The following is an 18,969-nucleotide window of genomic DNA, read 5'->3' on the forward strand; positions in this document are numbered from 1 at the left end:
AGAAGTCAGCCTCATTCTGCCAACGGCCTTGTCAAAGAGGGCGGAGGAGCGGATAGAGGTTCAGGGCACTCTCTTGTCCTAGGGGTGGGAAATTGCCCCTAAAGGCGGAAGAAGCAGCAATGATCAACGACATGAGGATGCAGAAGGCAATGGAAACCACTGCATTAAAGACACGTAACGTGTATCCACAGGACATGTGGCCTGTAATTGAAGAAGTGTCATGATGATCTCTTGTAACCTCCCCACAAAAATTTTAAGACAATATTTAATAGTAATGGGAGCCAAACGTAACCTCCCTAGCAGTTAAATTTAATGACAATAAAAATGAGAATCGCAATCTGACTCAAAGTGTAATCTTCCCACAAAAATTTAAAAAGAGATAATTCAGTGCTAATGAAACTTCAGTGACAATGAAAATTCAATTAAACCGAAATATCGGTCTTTGGCCCTGTGCAAAAAAATCTGAATTAATTTCTTACCTCAGTATAACTGCATGTCAAATTTCTGCTCTTATGGTTGGCCTCGGCTTGGAGGAAATGCATTGCAAATAATATATTTTTTTTTTTTTTTTTGAAATTTAACTGAAACTTTTCTTTAAAGGAAATGGAAGGAAATCGTTGGTTCAATTAAATGGTTTTTTTTATAAAATTGCTTTGAAATCAAAATTATTATTGGGGCGATTATTGCACAAATTAGTTACAGTTAATTTACATTATTAGCTGAGCGCATTTAAAAATAATATACCTCGTCCTGTATCTTGACCAGAATGCCATGTCGAAGCCCGCCGACTCCTCACACACAACTGCACTGGGCTGCTACTACCGACATACTGCACTGCTCACAGACTGCCCACTGACAGACTGCTCGCAACTGTACTGCACGACTACTACCGACAGAGTACTGAAAGAGAACTGAACTGAGCTACTGCTACCGACAGAGTGCTACACTGCACGAGGACTACTGACCGACTACTGCTCGGAACTGAGCTGAGCTACTGCTACCGACAGAGTGCTCTGCACGAAGACTACTGGAGTACAGCTCGCAACTCTCGCGCGGTAAAGCGCAGACTAACCACGATAAAAGGCTCTCTGGTCAAAGATTTTATCATGCCTCACCATCGCTGCTACGTTACATACGTGTTTCATAACCCTCCACTGGGGGGGCAAAAATTTGGCAGCGATGGTGAGTCAATTGGACTTGCCATCGCAAGAAATTTTTACAATTTACAGTATATTCAAATGTAGTTCATAAATTAAATGTGGTGCACACGCACCAAGTACAAAATATATCAGACAAAGACAAAATGTGAGTACAAAACATAGTAGCAAATCAGAAAACTGTATATACAAATTATTTGACAGATAACAAAATTCTTTAGCATTTTCAGAACAAATAAACAGAATGGCAGAAAATCATGTTGACAAGAGATATGAGTGTACTGGCACTGGAGTTGAGAACATATCAGCAAATGACGAAATGTATATACAATGAGTAACAAATGACATAAGTATTGAACATACGGAATGAGTACAAATCATATTGAAAAATGAGAAAAGTGCACAGGCACTGAAGTTCAATAGAAAACATATTAACACATAACATAAGTGCACATGCACTGTAGTTCAGAACATATCATTAAAATAAAAATGTATATACAATATAAATGACAAGAGTGCACATATACTGTACTTCAGAACAAATCGAAAAAAAATGTCTTTAGCATTTTCACAACAGATAAACATAATGGCAAAAAATCATGTCGACAAGTGCCATAAGCGTACTCGCACTGGAGTTCAGCGAATCGAAACAAATGTATAACCCATGAACATAAATGATGTTAGCAAAAAATGATTTTTACTATTAGGATAGGAAAGGGAAGGATTGCATCATGGTTGTAGCACTTTAGATTGCACACAGCTGTTCTGAAAGTCCATATCTTTCCACAGAAGTACAACACCAAGTGACACAATTTGAAGTTCTTTTCCCATCAGAATTTATCAGCGTAGCCAAGACACTGAACTGTCGTAGTAATGTTCCATTTTGGCAGTACACTAGGTACACCAAACAGTGGGACCATAATAACGTCTTCATCGCTCACGGTGGTGGACAGTATGTTGTGTCAACACCACGCTCTTACAAGGCACACCAACGTAGAATTAGTGCAAAAACCAAATATAGTGCTCCATGATCATGAGGATGGACAGGACAAATGGACATTGCAGTAATTCAGGGTAGTTAGCTCATAAGGTGAAGGACATTATGTCACATAATATTGAGAATTACAGTAGTAGTTTGCGGCATTCGTAGCCTAGTTATTGAACATTTCTGTACCATGTATTTAGTATTACAGAATAATGTTCATAAAATTAAATTATTGGCATCATGGGTAATCGCATTACAATAAACAGTGGCAGTCCTTGGCCAGTTACAAAGCATATTTAGTATGACAGAATAATGTTCATCAGACGTCTTAATTGAAAAGGAGAGTCAACATAATACATTGAGTGATACAAATTATTGGCACTCATTGGCCATTTGCCAAAACATGAAAAGTCAACATTGAAAACAAGAGCTAATTAATGGCATAACTAATAACATAATTCATTTAGTGACATTAATTATTGGCACCCAGTGGCCAGTAATAGAACATGAAAAATCATCATTGAAAACAGGAGCTAATTAATGGCATAATTAATAACGTAATTCATCTAGTGACATTAATTATTGGCACTCAGTGGCCAGCAAGTATTGAATAGTATAAAATATTGTTCATCATTCAGTGTTATTCAGATCATTAAGAAGTCATTATTAAAAATCAGTTAATTACAGTCATAGCATTAATAATCATGGGCATTATAAGTAGTCTCATTACAATAAACAGTGGCAGTTATTTGCCAGTTACAAAGCATTATTTTATATACGAGATTTTTTTTGTCTCATTAAGAAGTCATTACTCAAGTGACATACTATCCACAGCTAATCAGTATTATTCAGAATTATCATAAACTAGTGACATTATGTGGGACTGGTAATACATTTTTTTTTTTGTTAGCAATGCATTGCGTTGGGATCGATAACTAATTGCTGAGGCATAACACTATTTGCTTTTGACCTATTGCTGCAAATGAGGATAGGTAACGTCATTCGTCATGAGTCAGCTGTAGCAAGGTTATGTAACAAGGCGGTATATGTGATCACATTTATAAATGATAGACACAAATGGGTAAAAAAAATTGCAAGTACTAGAACAGGTATAATAAGTAACAGGTTTAGTAAGTATCATGAAAAGCTTCTCCTGGAAAACATACAAAATGGATTATTGACCTGAAAGAAGAAACACATACTATGCTGAAAAGTAGTGAACTTCGAATTAACCGGTAGTGAAATGTGTATAAAAATGTGTTCCATAGATGTCCTTTCCAAAAGCTTCAGTCATCATACAACGCAATATAACACCTGCTGTCAAAGCAAACTGCAACAAATACTTAAATAACTACATAGCATAAATACATAACTTCAACATTATCCTCATCTGTAAAGAAAAAACTTCATTATCCATCACTTCATTATCCATATTATCATAACTTCATTATTATCATCACCTGTAAAGAAAAACTTCATTATTCATAACAGCATATCCTTCACCATTATTCATCAGCATTCATTATCATCTGCAAAAAAATCACTTCATTACTCATTATACAACTATTCCTTATCTCTAGCATATTTCATCACTAAAACTAAGATGTGTAGTTCTGTCTGACAGCCTGCATCAATCACCTTGTATTCTGAAAGAAAAAATTAGTTAAGACTGCTATTCTACGATGAGTATAGTATAATTTTGTTAATGCTTGTTAATCCTGATCCATTTACTCTTCCTCATAAAGTTATTGCATCTTCTTTCGTTTATTCCGTAGGTGAAATTCCCATTTCTGTTGAATTTATTTCTTACACGCATCATTTCTTTCTGAAATTGATGAACAGAGATTAATGTCTTGCATTTAAATCATATACCCACTAAATAATGACTGGTTTATGGTGACATAACTAACCATACAGCATAACATGACAGAAAACGTAATATGTCAAAGACCTTGACAGTATTCATATGCAAAAATGTACACAGAATAATACAATGCAGCAGCAAAAAGAAAAATGTAAAACAGTCACGATGTTGAGATATCATAGGGCAACAAAAATGTCAAAGTCAACTGGTGTGTGTTATATCTTAACTATTTCACAGTGCATATAAACAACACTGGAATACAATCATACACACAAAAAAAATGGAAAATGTGCACGGTCTAATGTGTAACGACAAGAAAAGCGACCTGCCAACCTTACCTTGTCGGGCACTTGCCAAGAAAAAATACGATAATCATCAGTAATTAGTCATGTGAATATAATTGCATAAGTGGTCATAAAGATTAGTAAATGACATCATAGTGTGTTGAATCATAAAGTGTCTTCATTCAATAAAGGGTTTAATATTTGACCAATGGTGGTTGCCTTTCGATTTTCTGGTTCTCAAAGTTTCGACGTGTACCACATTGGGCTGAGGAATGCTGCGAATCCGATATGGACCTGCGTATAGAAGTTCAAATTTACGGCACTTACCTTTTATTCTGTTGGATAAATAGTGTGTACGTACTAATATCTTCTGTCCAATGTGAAAGTCTCGGCGTCTACAAACCTGTTTTTGCTGTCTTCTCCGGCGCTCTGCGGCACGTTTGATGTTGTTCAGCGCAATGTCAATTATTTCGTGGTGTCTTAGTCGACGACATTTAGGGAAGTTTACTAATTCTTTAATTTTGTTTGGTGGTTCAACGTTTTTCAGTATAACAGACGGAGATAGCGTAGTGGATTCATTTGGAATGGAATTAATTACATCTTGGAATGAGAATATGTGTGTATCCCAATCAATATGTCTTTTGTGGCAGTATATTCGGCACAGCTTACCAATTTCTTTCATTAACCGTTCACAAGGGTTCGAAGAAGCATGGTACTTGGATATATAAATCGGAGAAATGTTTCTAGCTCGTAACATGCGTGTCCATATGGCACTACGAAATTGTGATCCATTGTCAGAAATTACTTTCATCACATGCCCTACATGAAATAGAAAATGTTTTACAAATGCTTTCGAAACAGTTTTAGCAGTAGCTTTGCGTAACGGAGTGAAAGTAACAAATTTTGAAGTGTGCTCAACAGCGACAAAGATGTAGCAAAAACCTCTGTTAGTTCTCGGAATTGGACCAAAAATGTCTACTGCGGCCATATGTCTTAATTTAACAGGTACAATGGGATATAAAGAAGGAATATGTGAAGTGGTGTCTGATTTAGCTTTCTGGCCAATTTTACAAGTCGCTAAAACTCGTCGTATACGTTTTTCCATGTTGGTAAAATAACAGTTCTGTCTCAGTATAAGAAAACATTTTCGTGCTCCGTAATGTGCGTAACTTAAATGAGTGTACCAAATTAATTTGTTAATCAGTTCGTCAGGAATGCATAATAACCAATTGTTGCTGTCAGGATGAGAGCGGCGAAACAGAATGTCATTGCGTACAGTGTAATGGTTTCTAACCGTAACATTATTCCTATCTTCCCAAAGGTGTTTAATTTCCTTCCACACGTTGTCTTTATTTTGTTCTTGTGCTATGTCCTGTAATGACGATTAAATAAAATTTTCAAATGCGACTTGCTGAATGTACATGACACTGAAATTTGCTTTGCAGAAGTTGGTTGCTACGTCTTGCTGATTGTTGCTCAGAGAGCGCGATAGTGCGTCTGCTCTAACATTTTGTGTGCCGGGAATGTGAACTATTGTAAAATTAAATTCTTGTAAATAAAGTTTCCATCTGCTTAATCTATCGTGCGTAAATTTAGCTGAAAGTAAGAATTGTATCGCTCTGTGGTCTGTGTAAACAGTGGTATGCCTGCCATAAAGAAAATGCCGAAATCTCGTGAAAGCCCATACAACACATAATGTTTCCAATTCTGTAACGGAGTAATTTCGTTCAGCAGGTGACAAAATGCGACTTGCAAATGCGATGCTTTTAATTACTGTAGAGCCATCTTCTTCAATTTCCTGAAAAATGTGTACGCCTAAAGCGGTGTTCGAACTGTCGGTGGCAATGGAAAAATTTCTGCTAAGGTCTGGGTGCGATAAAAGTGGAGCATTCAACAAAGCATGTTTCAAATAACATTCTCGTGAACAAAATTCTGCGTGTCAAAAGTAATGTTTGCGTTACTGTAATATGCAATCTGTGCTGTATCTGGTTAAAATCTATCGTACGTATTATTATTTACGGGAGGATGCTGTGGCATATCCACTATATGAACTGCTCTGTTATTTCTTATTGACGTGTTACGCTATAGATGACACCTACTGCCTGGTTCATTCATGATTATTTGTTTTTGCTGATGTTGTTGCTGCTCATAAGATCGACTGTTAGTAAATGTACGCTGAAAATTGTGCTCGTTATTTTTACGTCTGTCGTAATAGTCATTCCTATACGGTGCATTGCGATAAGAATTGAAATACTGTGTTTTCTGTACGCAGTTATTTCCTTGCTGCCGTGCGTTACTATTTGTTGGACCTGGGACTATACGTGCACGCGGCGAAACATTAAAGTTCGGTTGACCTTGTGCACTACATTGTTGGTTAGGTATGCTAACCGGTTGACTTTCGTGCTGTTGTGGTGGAAAACGTCTATTGTTACCAAAATGTGCTTCCTGTTGCTGAAAATTTTGACGATATTGATGATCTGAATTTTGTCTGTGATTTAAGTCCTGGTAGTTGTCGTTCCTAAAGCGTCTGTTACTTTTCCTATTGAAATTACGTCCCTGATCATAATTGCTGTAAATTTGTTGACCTTGGTTATTATACGAAAAGTTTTTGTTTACAAATGAATAATCAGATTGCTGTACTTTTAAAAGCTGCAACAGATCCCTGAATGCTGAAATGTTTTCTTTTTGCTGACCAGTTAAAAGTGACACTCGTAATGACCGTGGTAATTTGGAAATGCATAATTGTATAAGTGCAGATTCACTGTACGGTTCGCTCAGGTATTGGTTTTGTTGCACCATGTGCTCAAAACATTGCGTCACACTGGGAAAATTTGAGTTCTCGTAATTCGGCAAACTAATTAACTGATCTTTAATTCCGCGCTGTGTCGTCTTCGACCAGTACGCTGATAGAAAAGCATTCTGAAACTCTTCTACCGAGTAACATTGTCTCGCGATCGGTCTCATATGTGTTGCCGGTTCGCCTTCCAAAAAGCTGCAAATAAATTCAAGTTTATGCGTAACAGGCCAAGTCGGTGGAAAAGCAAAGCTAAACTGTTGTATCCAATCCAGTGGGTGAATCTGTGTTCTGTCGTTCTTAAACACTTTAAATTTTCTTATCGACAGAAAATGTTTGTAATCAAAATTATCGTCTCTGTGTGATGGAACAGGTTCAGGATTGTAAGAGAATCTATTGAACTGTGGTTGATCGGAATCTAAGTCCCGTACTCTCTGTAGATTACCCAAATTATACGCGTTGCGCGAGTCTGACAGATGTTCGCAAAGTGGCGTCTGCTGTGATGTGTTATTAACTGAAATACTTTTCGTCTCTGTTACTTCTTGTTGTAAACTCGATAACTTTCTACGCAACGTGTTATTGGACGAATCGATCTCATTAATTGTCTGCTGTAAATTTTGAAATTCAGGTGTTTGGTTAAATGAAACCGGTGCAGTATCGTCTGACTTATTGTCATTACTACTTTCTATAACGTCAATACGACTGGCCAATTCATCACATTTTTCAGTCAGTATTTTTACCTGCTCATCGGTTTTAGTGTCAGAGGCATTAATCTGTTTTTGCAATTTACGAGTAGTTTCATTCAGTTTCTTAACGTCAGTTTTGACGACATCTGAATCCTGTGTTAGTTCTAATTGTTCGAGTCTGTCGGTCACTGTTTGATAATCGGTTGTGTATGTGTCTGTTTTCAATTGAAGGTCAGAAATTTCGTCACGTAATTCTGTGTTCGACTGTTTAATGGAATTAATTTCGTCGGACACTGTAGCAATATTACTGTCTACATACGTTTTTGCCTTCGTAAACATTTTACGTTTGTCTTCTTGTCTCTGAGCAGTGATTGTTTCCATGACTTGACGTTTGACTTTATTTTGATAAATTTGCGGAAACGCGTATCACTGTTTTGTATGTGAAGACTAAAGCGTTCGTTAATTTGAGAGTTCTGCTGCTCGAATTTCGCGTCTATTTTTTCATCCATTGTGCGCGAAAGTTCTGTTGTCATTGTTTTAAACTCGTCGCGTAATTGTGTAGCCTTTTCAGAGCATTGTTTAGCGACTGTACTAATTTCTGCTCTAAGTGTTTCTGTTGCGGCTGTTTGCAATTCCCTTAATTCCTGAGCAACAGACTTAATTTCTTCGCTACTTGTTTTTTTAAACAAGCCTCAATTTCCACGCGTAACTGTTCCTTAGTGTCATGGCACTGCGCGGCAACGGCTCTAATTTGTTCACTAAGCTGTCTGGAATTGTCGTCTAATTTTTCATTTAAGTGTTGTTTGAGTTTTTCATTATCTTGTTTGACCTGTTCACTAAGTTTGTCTTGTTTTTCGTTCTGTTGTTTGACCTGTTCACTAAGTTTGTCTTGTTTTTCGTTCTGTTGTTTAGAAGTGTTGTCCAGTTTTTCATTAAGTTGTTTATTCATTTGTAGCAAAAATGCCATAATTGGATTCGACACAAAATCATCATTTCTATTCCTCGTGTTGTTTAGTGGTGTACCTGGAATTGTCTCGCTTTCCGTAACCATTTGGATATTCTGAGATTCACAAAAAGGTTTGTCAGTCGGATGTACATTGTCAGACATTATTTCGGAATTAAATAAATCCGTCGTACTTTGTGTATCCTGTTCATTTTCATTAGACAAATTTGTGTGTTCATCACGTAAATTTAGTAAACCGGTTGTGTTAGGCTGGGCCGCGCTCATTACAATAGAGCGTCCCGCGTCATCGATTGTCGTCAAGTCAACAGAGGACATAACCGAGTTCGTTTGTTCATCATTAAGACAAAAGTCATCATTAGTGGTTGGAACGCATTGATTGTCAGTGAACGCAGGATTGTCATCATTACACTGCGTGTCACAATTACTATCGGTCACGTTGTTTAAGTCGGTAATTTCGTTCATAATACCTCGCGATACACTAATCACAGTCTTTCGCGGCATTTTTACAATAGTCAAAATTATTCACAAAAGAAATAAGCACAAATACAAAAGCAACACACAAATACAACAGAGCAACGAATTGCCGTTGACCTGTAGAGAGAAAGTCACAAGATTAGTAAAAGCGTTGCGCCAAATCCTAATTATATCTAAGCAAATAAGAGCAGATATCTGACTGTTTTTCAAAAGATTCTCAACGAAATACGATCCTGGACTGGGTGTCGCCAAGTGTAACCTTTCCGGAGAATTTTTAAAAAGATGACAACATTTAATAGAAATGGGAGCCAAACGTAACCTCCCTAGCAATTAAATTTAATGACAATAAAAATGAGAATCGCAATCTGACTCAAAGTGTAACCTTCCCACAAAAATTTAAAAAGAGGTAATTCAGTGCTAATGAAACTTCAGTGACAATGAAAATTCAATTAAACCGAAATATCGGTTTTTGGCCCTGTGCAAAAAAATCAGAATTAATTTCTTACCTCAGTATAACTGCATGTCAAATTTCTGCTCGTATTGTTGGCCACGGCTTGGAGGAAATGCATTGCAAATAATATTTTTTTTTTTTATTTAACTGAAACTTTTCTTTAAAGGAAATGGAAGGAAATCGTTGGTTCAATTAAATGGTTTTTTTTAATAAAATTGCTTTGAAATCAAAATTATTATTGGGGCGATTATTGCACAAATTAGTTACAGTTAATTTACATTATTATCTGAGCGCATTTAAAAATAATATACCTCGTCCTGTATCTTGACCAGAATGCCATGTCGACGCCCGCCGACTCCTCACACACAACTGCACTGGGCTGCTACTACCGACATACTGCTCTGCCCTACTGCTACTGACAGACTGCACTGCTCACAGACTGCCCACTGACAGACTGCTCGCAACTGTACTGCACGACTACTACCGACAGAGTACTGAAAGAGAACTGAACTGAGCTACTGCTACCGACAGAGTGCTCTGCACGAAGACTACTGGAGTACAGCTCGCAACTCTCGCGCGGTCAAGCGCAGACTAACCACGATAAAAGGCTCTCTGGTCAAAGATTTTATCATGCCTCACCATCGCTGCTACGTTACATACGTGTTTCACTCTCCATTGGCAAAAGATTCCGGAATAGTCCCCCCTTCGGATCTCCGGGAGGGGACTGCGAAGGGGGAGGTTACCATGAGAAAAATATTGAATAATAAACGAAAGGATAACGTTCTACGAGTCGGGGCGTGGAATGTCAGAAGCTTGAACGTGCTAGGGAAACTAGAAAATCTGAAAAGGGAAATGCAAAGGCTCAATCTAGATATAGTAGGGGTCAGTGAAGTAAAGTGGAAAGAAGACAAGGATTTCTGGTCAGATGAGTATCGGGTAATATCAACAGCAGCAGAAAATGGTATAACAGGTGTAGGATTCGTTATGAATAGGAAGGTAGGGCAGAGGGTGTGTTACTGTGAACAGTTCAGTGACCGGGTTGTTCTAATCAGAATCGACAGCAGATCAACACCGGCAACGATAGTTCAGGTATACATGCCGTCGTCGCAAGCTGAAGATGAACAGATAGAGAAAGTATATGAGGATATTGAAAGGGTAATGCAGTATGTAAAGGGGGACGAAATTTTAATAGTCATGGGCGACTGGAATGCAGTTGTAGGGGAAGGAGTAGAAGAAAAGATTACAGGAGAATATGGGCTTGGGACGTGGAATGAAAGAGGAGAAAGACTAATTGAGTTCTGTAACAAGTTTCAGCTAGTAATAGCGAATACCCTGTTCAAGAATCACAAGAGGAGGAGGTATATTTGAAAAAGGCCGGGAGATACGGGAAGATTTTAATTAGATTACATCATGGTTAGACAGAGATTCCGAAATCAGATATTGGATTGTAAGGCGTACCCAGGAGCAGATATAGACTCAGATCACAATATAGGAGTGATAAAGAGTAGGCTGAAGTTCAAGACATTAGTCAGGAAGAATCAATACGCAAAGAAGTGGGATACGGATGTACTAAGGAATGACGAGATACGTTTGAAGTTCTCTAACGCTATAGATACAGCAATAAGGAATACCGCAGTATGGAGTACAGTTGAAGAGGAATGGACATCTCTAAAAAGGGCCATCACAGAAGTTGGGAAGGAAAACATAGGTACAAAGAAGGTAGCTGCGAAGAAACCATGGGTAACAGAAAAAATACTTCAGTTGATTGATGAAAGGAGGAAGTACAACCATGTTACGGGAAAATCAGGAATACAGAAATACAAGTCGCTGAGGAATGAAATAACTAGGAAGTGCAGGGAAGCTAAGACGAAATGGCTGCAGGAAAAACGTGAAGACATCGAAATAGATATGATTGTCGGAAGGACAGACTCAGCATACAGGAAAGTCAAAACAACCTTTGGTGACATTAAAAGCAACGGTGGTAACATTAAGAGTGCAACGGGAATTCCACTGTTAAATGCAGAGGAGAGAGCAGATAGGTAGAAAGAATACATTGAAAGCCTCTATGAGGGTGAAGATTTGTCTGATGTGATAGAAGAAGAAACAGGATTCGATTTAGAAGAGATAGGGGATCCAGTATTAGAATCGGAATTTAAAAGAGCTTTGGAGGACTTACGGTCAAATAAGGCAGAAGGGATAGATAACATTCCATCAGAATCTCTAAAATCATTGGGGGAAGTGGCAACAAAACGACTATTCACGTTGGTGTGTAGAATATATGAGTCTGGCGACATACCATCTGACTTTCGGAAAAGCACCATCCACACAATTCCGAAGACGGCAAGAGCTGACAAGTGCGAGAATTATCACACAATCAGCTTAACAGCGCATGCATCGAAGCTGCTTACAAGAATAATATACAGAAGAATGGAAAAGAAAATTGAGTATGCGTTGGGTGACGATCAGTTTTGCTTTAGGAAAAGTAAAGGGACGAGAGAGGCAATTCTGACGTTACGGCTAATAATGGAAGCAAGGCTAAAGAAAAATCAAGACACTTTCATAGGATTTGTCGACCTGGAAAAAGCGTTCGACAATATAAAATGGTGCAAGCTGTTCGAGATTCTGAAAAAGGTAGGGGTAAGCTATAGGGAGAGACGGGTCATATACAATATGTACAACAACCAAGAGGGAATAATAAGAGTGGACGATCAAGAACGAAGTGCTCGTATTAAGAAGGGTGTAAGACAAGGCTGTAGCCTTTCGCCCCTACTCTTCAATCTGTACGTCGAGGAAGCAATGATGGAAACTAAAGAAAGGTTCAGGAGTGGAATTAAAATAGAAGGTGAAAGGATATCAATGATACGATTCGCTGATGACATTCCTATCCTGCTGAACAGAATGAACGGTCTAATGAGTACACAGTATTGTTTGAGAGTAAATCGGAGAAAGACGAAGGTAATGATAAGTAGTAGAAACGAGAACAGCTTGAAACTTAACATCAGGATTGATGGTCACGAAGTCAATGAAGTTAAGGAATTCTGCTACCTAGGCAGTAAAATAACCAATGACGGACGGAGCAAGGAGGACATCAAAAGCAGACTCGCTATGGCGAAAAAGGCATTTCTGGCCAAGAGAAGTCTACTAATATCAAATACCTGCCTTAATTTGAAGAAGAAATTTCTGAGGATGTACGTCTGGAGTACAGCATTGTATGGTAGTGAAACATGGACTGTGGAAAAACCGGAACAGAAGAGAATCGAAGCATTTGAGATGTGGTGCTATAGACGAATGTTGAAAATTAGGTGGACTGATAAGGTAAGGAATGAGGAGGTTCTGCGCAGAATCGTAAAGGAATATGTGGAAAACACTGATAAGGAGAAGGGACAGGGTGATAGGACATCTGCTAAGACATGAGGGAATGACTTCCATGGTACTAGAGGGAACTGTAGAGGGCAAAAACTGTAGAGGAAGACAGAGATTGGAATACGTCAAGCAAATAATTGAGGACGTAGGTTACAAGTGCTACTCTGAAATGAAGAGGTTAGCACAGGAAAAGAATTCGTGGCGGGCCGCATCAAACCAGTCAGTAGACTGATGACCAAAAAAAAAACGAAACACATGTTAGCAACATACAGGGTTATTTCATCTGACCACCCATGTGCTTCCGCAGCGACCCTGACATCTTCAACGAAAATTGTTATTGCCTCCGTTGCCTTGCCCGAGAATGAATGAACCAGTGCGACCACTGCCAGGTCTCACGGAGCAGACGGCACTCTCCCAAGATTGATTGCGACTGATCATGACTCAACGAGCCTCTTACGATGTAAATTTCTCTCCTTCATGCTCTCAAACTACTCTTTTAACGTTTGCACTTGATAAGTCAATGCAGAAACTGTATGTTAGATAGTAACACGTGCTTACACCATTTCCCGTTCCCCACTTCCACCTTAATTCAACCGACTTTTCCTTTTTTTTAAAAAAAAAAGACAAAACACGAACTTCCATTCAACCCTCCACAGAAAATGTAACTACAGATTAGTTTCGCCGGCTAATTATCGTCCATCTACCTTCAATACTACTACTAGACAGATGACCAGTACGCCTACATACAGAACAAACTCCTGCTACAGCTCTGGTACGCGGCAACTCGTGCCCAGATAAATTGCAAAATGGACAACTCACTGGCATGAAATTATCACGCCCACCATTACCTCTAAATATAAGTAAGTCCACCGGTTCCTGTGGCTTCAGAAAAGTAGCTCTAAAAATCGTGTGTCCTAGCTCACACAACTAACTCTGACGAGAAGAGGAAACATAAAAAATAATATAAACAAAACTTGGACTCACAGCACCACCTAACCTACGTAAAGTGCCACTGCCTCACTTACCACTGACCGAAACCAGCTCTCTCACTAAAACATAGTGTTGGACGTGAAACAACACCTTCCGACACGACATATTGTGTTGCAAAGCGAAACGACCACTTCCTGACACGAGGCTGTTACAACCCCCTGAGCTCAAGGGTTGTAATATGTCCGAACGACCGAGAGGTATAGGTTGGCACAGTGGGGTGGCTCATGCTGAAGCGTGCAGAGAAACAATGTCAAGGGTGTAATTGATTTAATTACATCGAAAGTACACTGCGGGCCTTTCGCTGACCCCGGTGATGGCGCCGTGCAGCGCGCGTGCGATTTTGCCAATGCTGATATCTACATCTACATCTACATTTATACTCCGCAAGCCACCCAACGGTGTCCGGCGGAGGGCACTTTACTTGGTGCCACTGTCATTACCTCCCTTTCCTGTTCCAGTCGCGTATGGTTCGCGGGAAGAACGACTGCCGGAAAGCCTCCGTGCACGCTCGAATCTCTCTAATTTTACATTCGTGATCTCTTCGGGAGGTATAAGTAGGGGAATCAATATATTCGATACCTCATCCAGAAAAGCACCCTCTCGAAACCTGGACAGCAAGCTACACCGCGATGCAGAGCGCCTCTCTTGCAGAGTCTGCCACTTGAGTTTGCTAAACATCTCCGTAACGCTATCACGCTTACCAAATAACCCTGTGACGAAACGCGCCGCTCTTCTTTGTATCTTCTCTATCTCCTCTGTCAATCAGATCTGGTATGGATCCCACACTGATGAGCAATACTCAAGTATAGGTCGAACGAGTGTTTTGTAAGCCACCTCCTTTGTTGATGGACTACATTTTCTAAGGACTCTCCCAATGAATCTCAACCTGGCACCCGCCTTACCAACAATTAACTTTATATGATCATTCCACTTCAAATCGTTCCGTACGCATACTCCCAGATATTTTACTGAAGTAACTGCAACCAGTGTTTGTTCCGCTATCATATAATCATACAAAAAGGATTCTTCTTTCTATGTATTCGCAATACATTACATTTGTCTATGTTAAGGGTCAGTTGCCACTCCCTGCACCAAGTGCCTATCCGCTGCAGATCTTCCTGCACTTCGCTGCAATTTTCTAATGCTGCAACTTCTCTGTATACTACAGCATCATCCGCAAAAAGCGGCATGGAACTTCCGACACTATCTACTAGGTCATTTATATATATTGTGAAAAGCAATGGTCCCATAACACTCCCCTGTGGCACGCCAGAGGTTACTTTAACGTCTGTAGACGTCTCTCCATTGAGAACAACATGCTGTGTTCTGTTTGCTAAAAACTCTTCAATCCAGCCACACAGCTGGTCTGATATTCCGTAGGCTCTTACTTTGTTTATCAGACGACAGTAAGGAATTGTATCGAACGCCTTCCGGAAGTCAAGGAAAATGGCATCTACCTGGGAGCCTGTATCTAATATTTTCTGGGTCTCATGAACAAATAAAGCGAGTTGGGTCTCACAGGATCGATGTTTCCGGAATCCATGTTGATTCCTACAGAGTAGATTCTGGGTTTCCAGAAATGACATGATACGCGAGCAAAAAAAAACATGTTCTAAAATTCTACAACAGATCGATGTCAGAGATAAGGCCTATAGTTTTGCGCATCTGCTCGACGACCCTTTCTGGAAACTGGGACTACCTGTGCTCTTTTCCAATCATTTGGAACCTTCCGTTCCTCTAGAGACTAGCGGTACACGGCTGTATGGTTACCCGGCCACCTAGCCCTCCACACGTAGCACTCCTATTGACGCCACGGCTAAGTGCAGCTGCACGTGTTGGTTGCGCCGACAGCTTGGGGCGCGTCTGACTACTTCCTCAAGCGCAGTTCGTGGAGCCCCTGTAGAGCGCTGAAGGGAAACAGCAGACCGCCGTCGTTTCAGTAAGCCTCAGCAGCTCCCGGTGCCCATCCAGGGCAGCTCTGTCGGCGACCGCAGACAGTTCTGTACCTGGGAGGCCGCGAGATCGCGCGCCGACCCCGCCACTACGCGTGACAGCTAGCAGTCTGTGTACGATGTCACCCAGCGACCTGTCCCGCCATAGCTATGGTGTATCAGTGTAGCGGAGGTCGGCGGTAGTTTCAGCGGGCCTGTTGGCTGCTGATATTCATCAACAGTAGGTAGTCGTGGTTGGCCTGCAACTTAAACACTCGTCATTCTCTCTGGTTCTAGATGTGGACGGATAGACAACGCGACAGCCCGATTTGAGCCTCTGGTCTCGCTTATTTATACATATTTTCTCTACATTTCTGATTCACACTGAAGCACCAAAGAAATTCGTATAGGCATGCGTATTCAATTCAATTGCGTGTGAAATCGTATGGGACTTAACTGCTAAGATCATCAGTCCCTGAGCTTACACACTACTTAACCTAAATTATCCTAAGGACAAGAACACACACCCATGCTCGAAGGACGACTCGAACCACCGCCGGGACCAGCCGCACAGTCCATGACTGCAGCGCCTTAGACCGCTCGGCTAATCCCACGCGATATGCGTATTCAAATACAGATATATGTAAAGAGGCCGAATACGGCACTGCGATTCGCAGCGTCTATATACGACAACAAGTGTGTGGGGCAGTTGTTTGATCGGTTACTGCTGCTACAGTGGCACGTTATAAAGTTTGAGCGTGGCGTTAAATTTGGCGCACTAGCGATGGGACACAGCATCTCCGAGGTAGCGATGAAATGGGAATTTTCCCGTACGATCATTTCACGAGTGTACCGTGAATATCAAGAATCCGGTAAAACTTCAAATTACCGACTTCGCTGTGGCCGGAAAAAGATGCTGCAAGAATTTGACCAACGACAGCTCAAGACAATCATTCAACGTGACATAAGTGCAACCCTTCCCCAAATTGCTGCAAATTTCAATACTGGAGCATCAATAAGTATCAACGTGCGAATCATACAACAAAACAACATAACAACATCGATATGTTCTTTCGGAGCAGAAGGCCCAGTCGTGTACCCTTAATGACTGCATCGACGTTGGAGTGTTGATTAATAGCAGCATGTTTTAAATGTATATACTTAGAAGGAGAGACAGCATTGGTCGTTTGTTTTGTTTTATTAACCGCAAAATCGATTTTCGGTCACTTAGTGACCATCCTCAGTGCTGTAATATACAATTTAAATTGGTGGGCACTGATGTCAACAAGCTTAGATTGATCACATAAATGTTCATGTTGACACCAGTGCCTACCGATTTAGATTGTATATTACAGCACTGAGGCTGGTCACTAAGTGACCGAAAATCGATTTTTCGGTTAATAAAAAAAAAAACACCAATGCTGTCTCTCCTTCTAAGTATATCCATTATCTGGTCGTGGTGCACAGGACACTCCATGGAGTCGCCAATCAATAATGTTTCAAATGGTTCAATTGGCTCTAAGCACTATGGGACTTTACATCTGAGGTCATCAGTCCCTAGACTTAGAACTACTTAAACCTAACTAACGTAAGGACATCACACACATCCATGCCCGAAGCAGGATTCGAACCTGCGACTGTAGCAGGAGCGTAGTTGCGAACTGAAGCGCCTAGAACCTCTCGGTCACAGCGGCCAGCGGAAACATGTTTCCTGGTCGGGTGAGTCTCGTTTCAAATTGTATCGAGCGCATTGACGTGTACGGGTATGAAGACAACCTCTTGAATCCATGGACCCAGCAAGTCAGCAGGGGACAATTCATGCTTCCGCTGGCCACCAAACTCCCCAGACATGAACATTATTGAGTATATCTTGAATGCCTTGCAACGTGCCGTTCAGAAGAGATCTCCACCCCCTCGTACTCTTCCGGATTTATAGACATCCCTGTAGGATTCACAGTGTCAGCTCCCTACAGCACTACCTCGGACATTAGTCGAGACGACACCACGTGGTCTTACGGCGCTTCCGCGTGATCGCGGGGGTCCTACACGATACTTGGCAGGTGTAGCAGTTTCGCTCTTCAGTGTAATTCCTCTGGACGGAACAAGTGGAGTGCTCTTTAATACTTAAATCGTCAGCTTTCCCTCAGCCCACTTCAGCTTCTACACACACGTCAATAGGCGCTGTTGTAACAGCAACGATGGGTTCACAGCACGTCAGAGCCCTGTGCTGCCCTGATTATTTCACAGTGGCGTCCGGATCCTGCCTTCTCGGCTCGAGTGGTGTCGTAAACGTAGCTCGCAGAATCGTTTACTCAATATCAAAACCGCCCGCGCCTGCCAGCCAATGTGACAATCGGTCCCTTAACTACTACTTTCCAGCCATAGCTAAGTGTACTTTACAAGAATTTCCCATATCGATGCCTGTACTTATTCGTGACACAGCAGTTCTCTGGGCAACTGTGCACTCGGACGTAGTAGATACCTCTTTCTGGGTACTGTGAGTGTTGGTGAACTGTTTTGCGTGTTGGCAGGTGTCGTGGGTGAGGCGGCGCGACTGGCACATCCTCTCGTCCGGCCTGTACACCTACACCAACGACGAACGCTTCCAGGTGAGCAGTTTCAACAACCGTCAGGACTGGACGCTGCACATCAGATACGTCCAGAAGAGGGACAACGGCACCTACGAGTGTCAGGTGAGTCACTAACTGACTTTAAAGGAGTTTTGATTACATTGTTAGTGTTTTCGAGGAATCGCGAATGAAATGTCTCACCAGTACGTTGAACAAATCCTCCCACAGCCATGTTAGGCTAGTTTCTGTTAATTTACTGATGTGGTTGACTTCGAAGCATTCAGCCTCACTATTAGCGGCTATCTGTAGAGCGATAAAAAGGACCTGCTAAGGAAACAATGTACACTGAGGTGACAAAAGTCATGGGGTAGGCATATGCACATATACAGATGGCGGTGTGTTGCGTACACAAGGTATAAAAAGGCAATGCATTGGTGGAGCTGTTATTTGTACGAA

At 40.8% G+C, this 18,969-nt stretch overlaps 1 protein-coding gene across 1 annotated transcript in view; it reads left to right on the forward strand.

Annotated features, from left to right (window-relative positions):
- Positions 1-18,969, forward strand: part of LOC126484730 (hemicentin-1-like) — a 191,250-nt gene that overhangs the window by 136,029 nt on the left and 36,252 nt on the right. The window contains exon 5 of the mRNA XM_050108325.1: positions 18,475-18,636. Within this exon, the coding sequence (XP_049964282.1) occupies positions 18,475-18,636 (162 nt within the window). The remainder of the gene's footprint in view (positions 1-18,474; positions 18,637-18,969) is intronic.

Source organism: Schistocerca serialis, chromosome 6, assembly GCF_023864345.2.
Source record: "Schistocerca serialis cubense isolate TAMUIC-IGC-003099 chromosome 6, iqSchSeri2.2, whole genome shotgun sequence".
NCBI classification, from domain to species: domain Eukaryota; kingdom Metazoa; phylum Arthropoda; class Insecta; order Orthoptera; family Acrididae; genus Schistocerca; species Schistocerca serialis.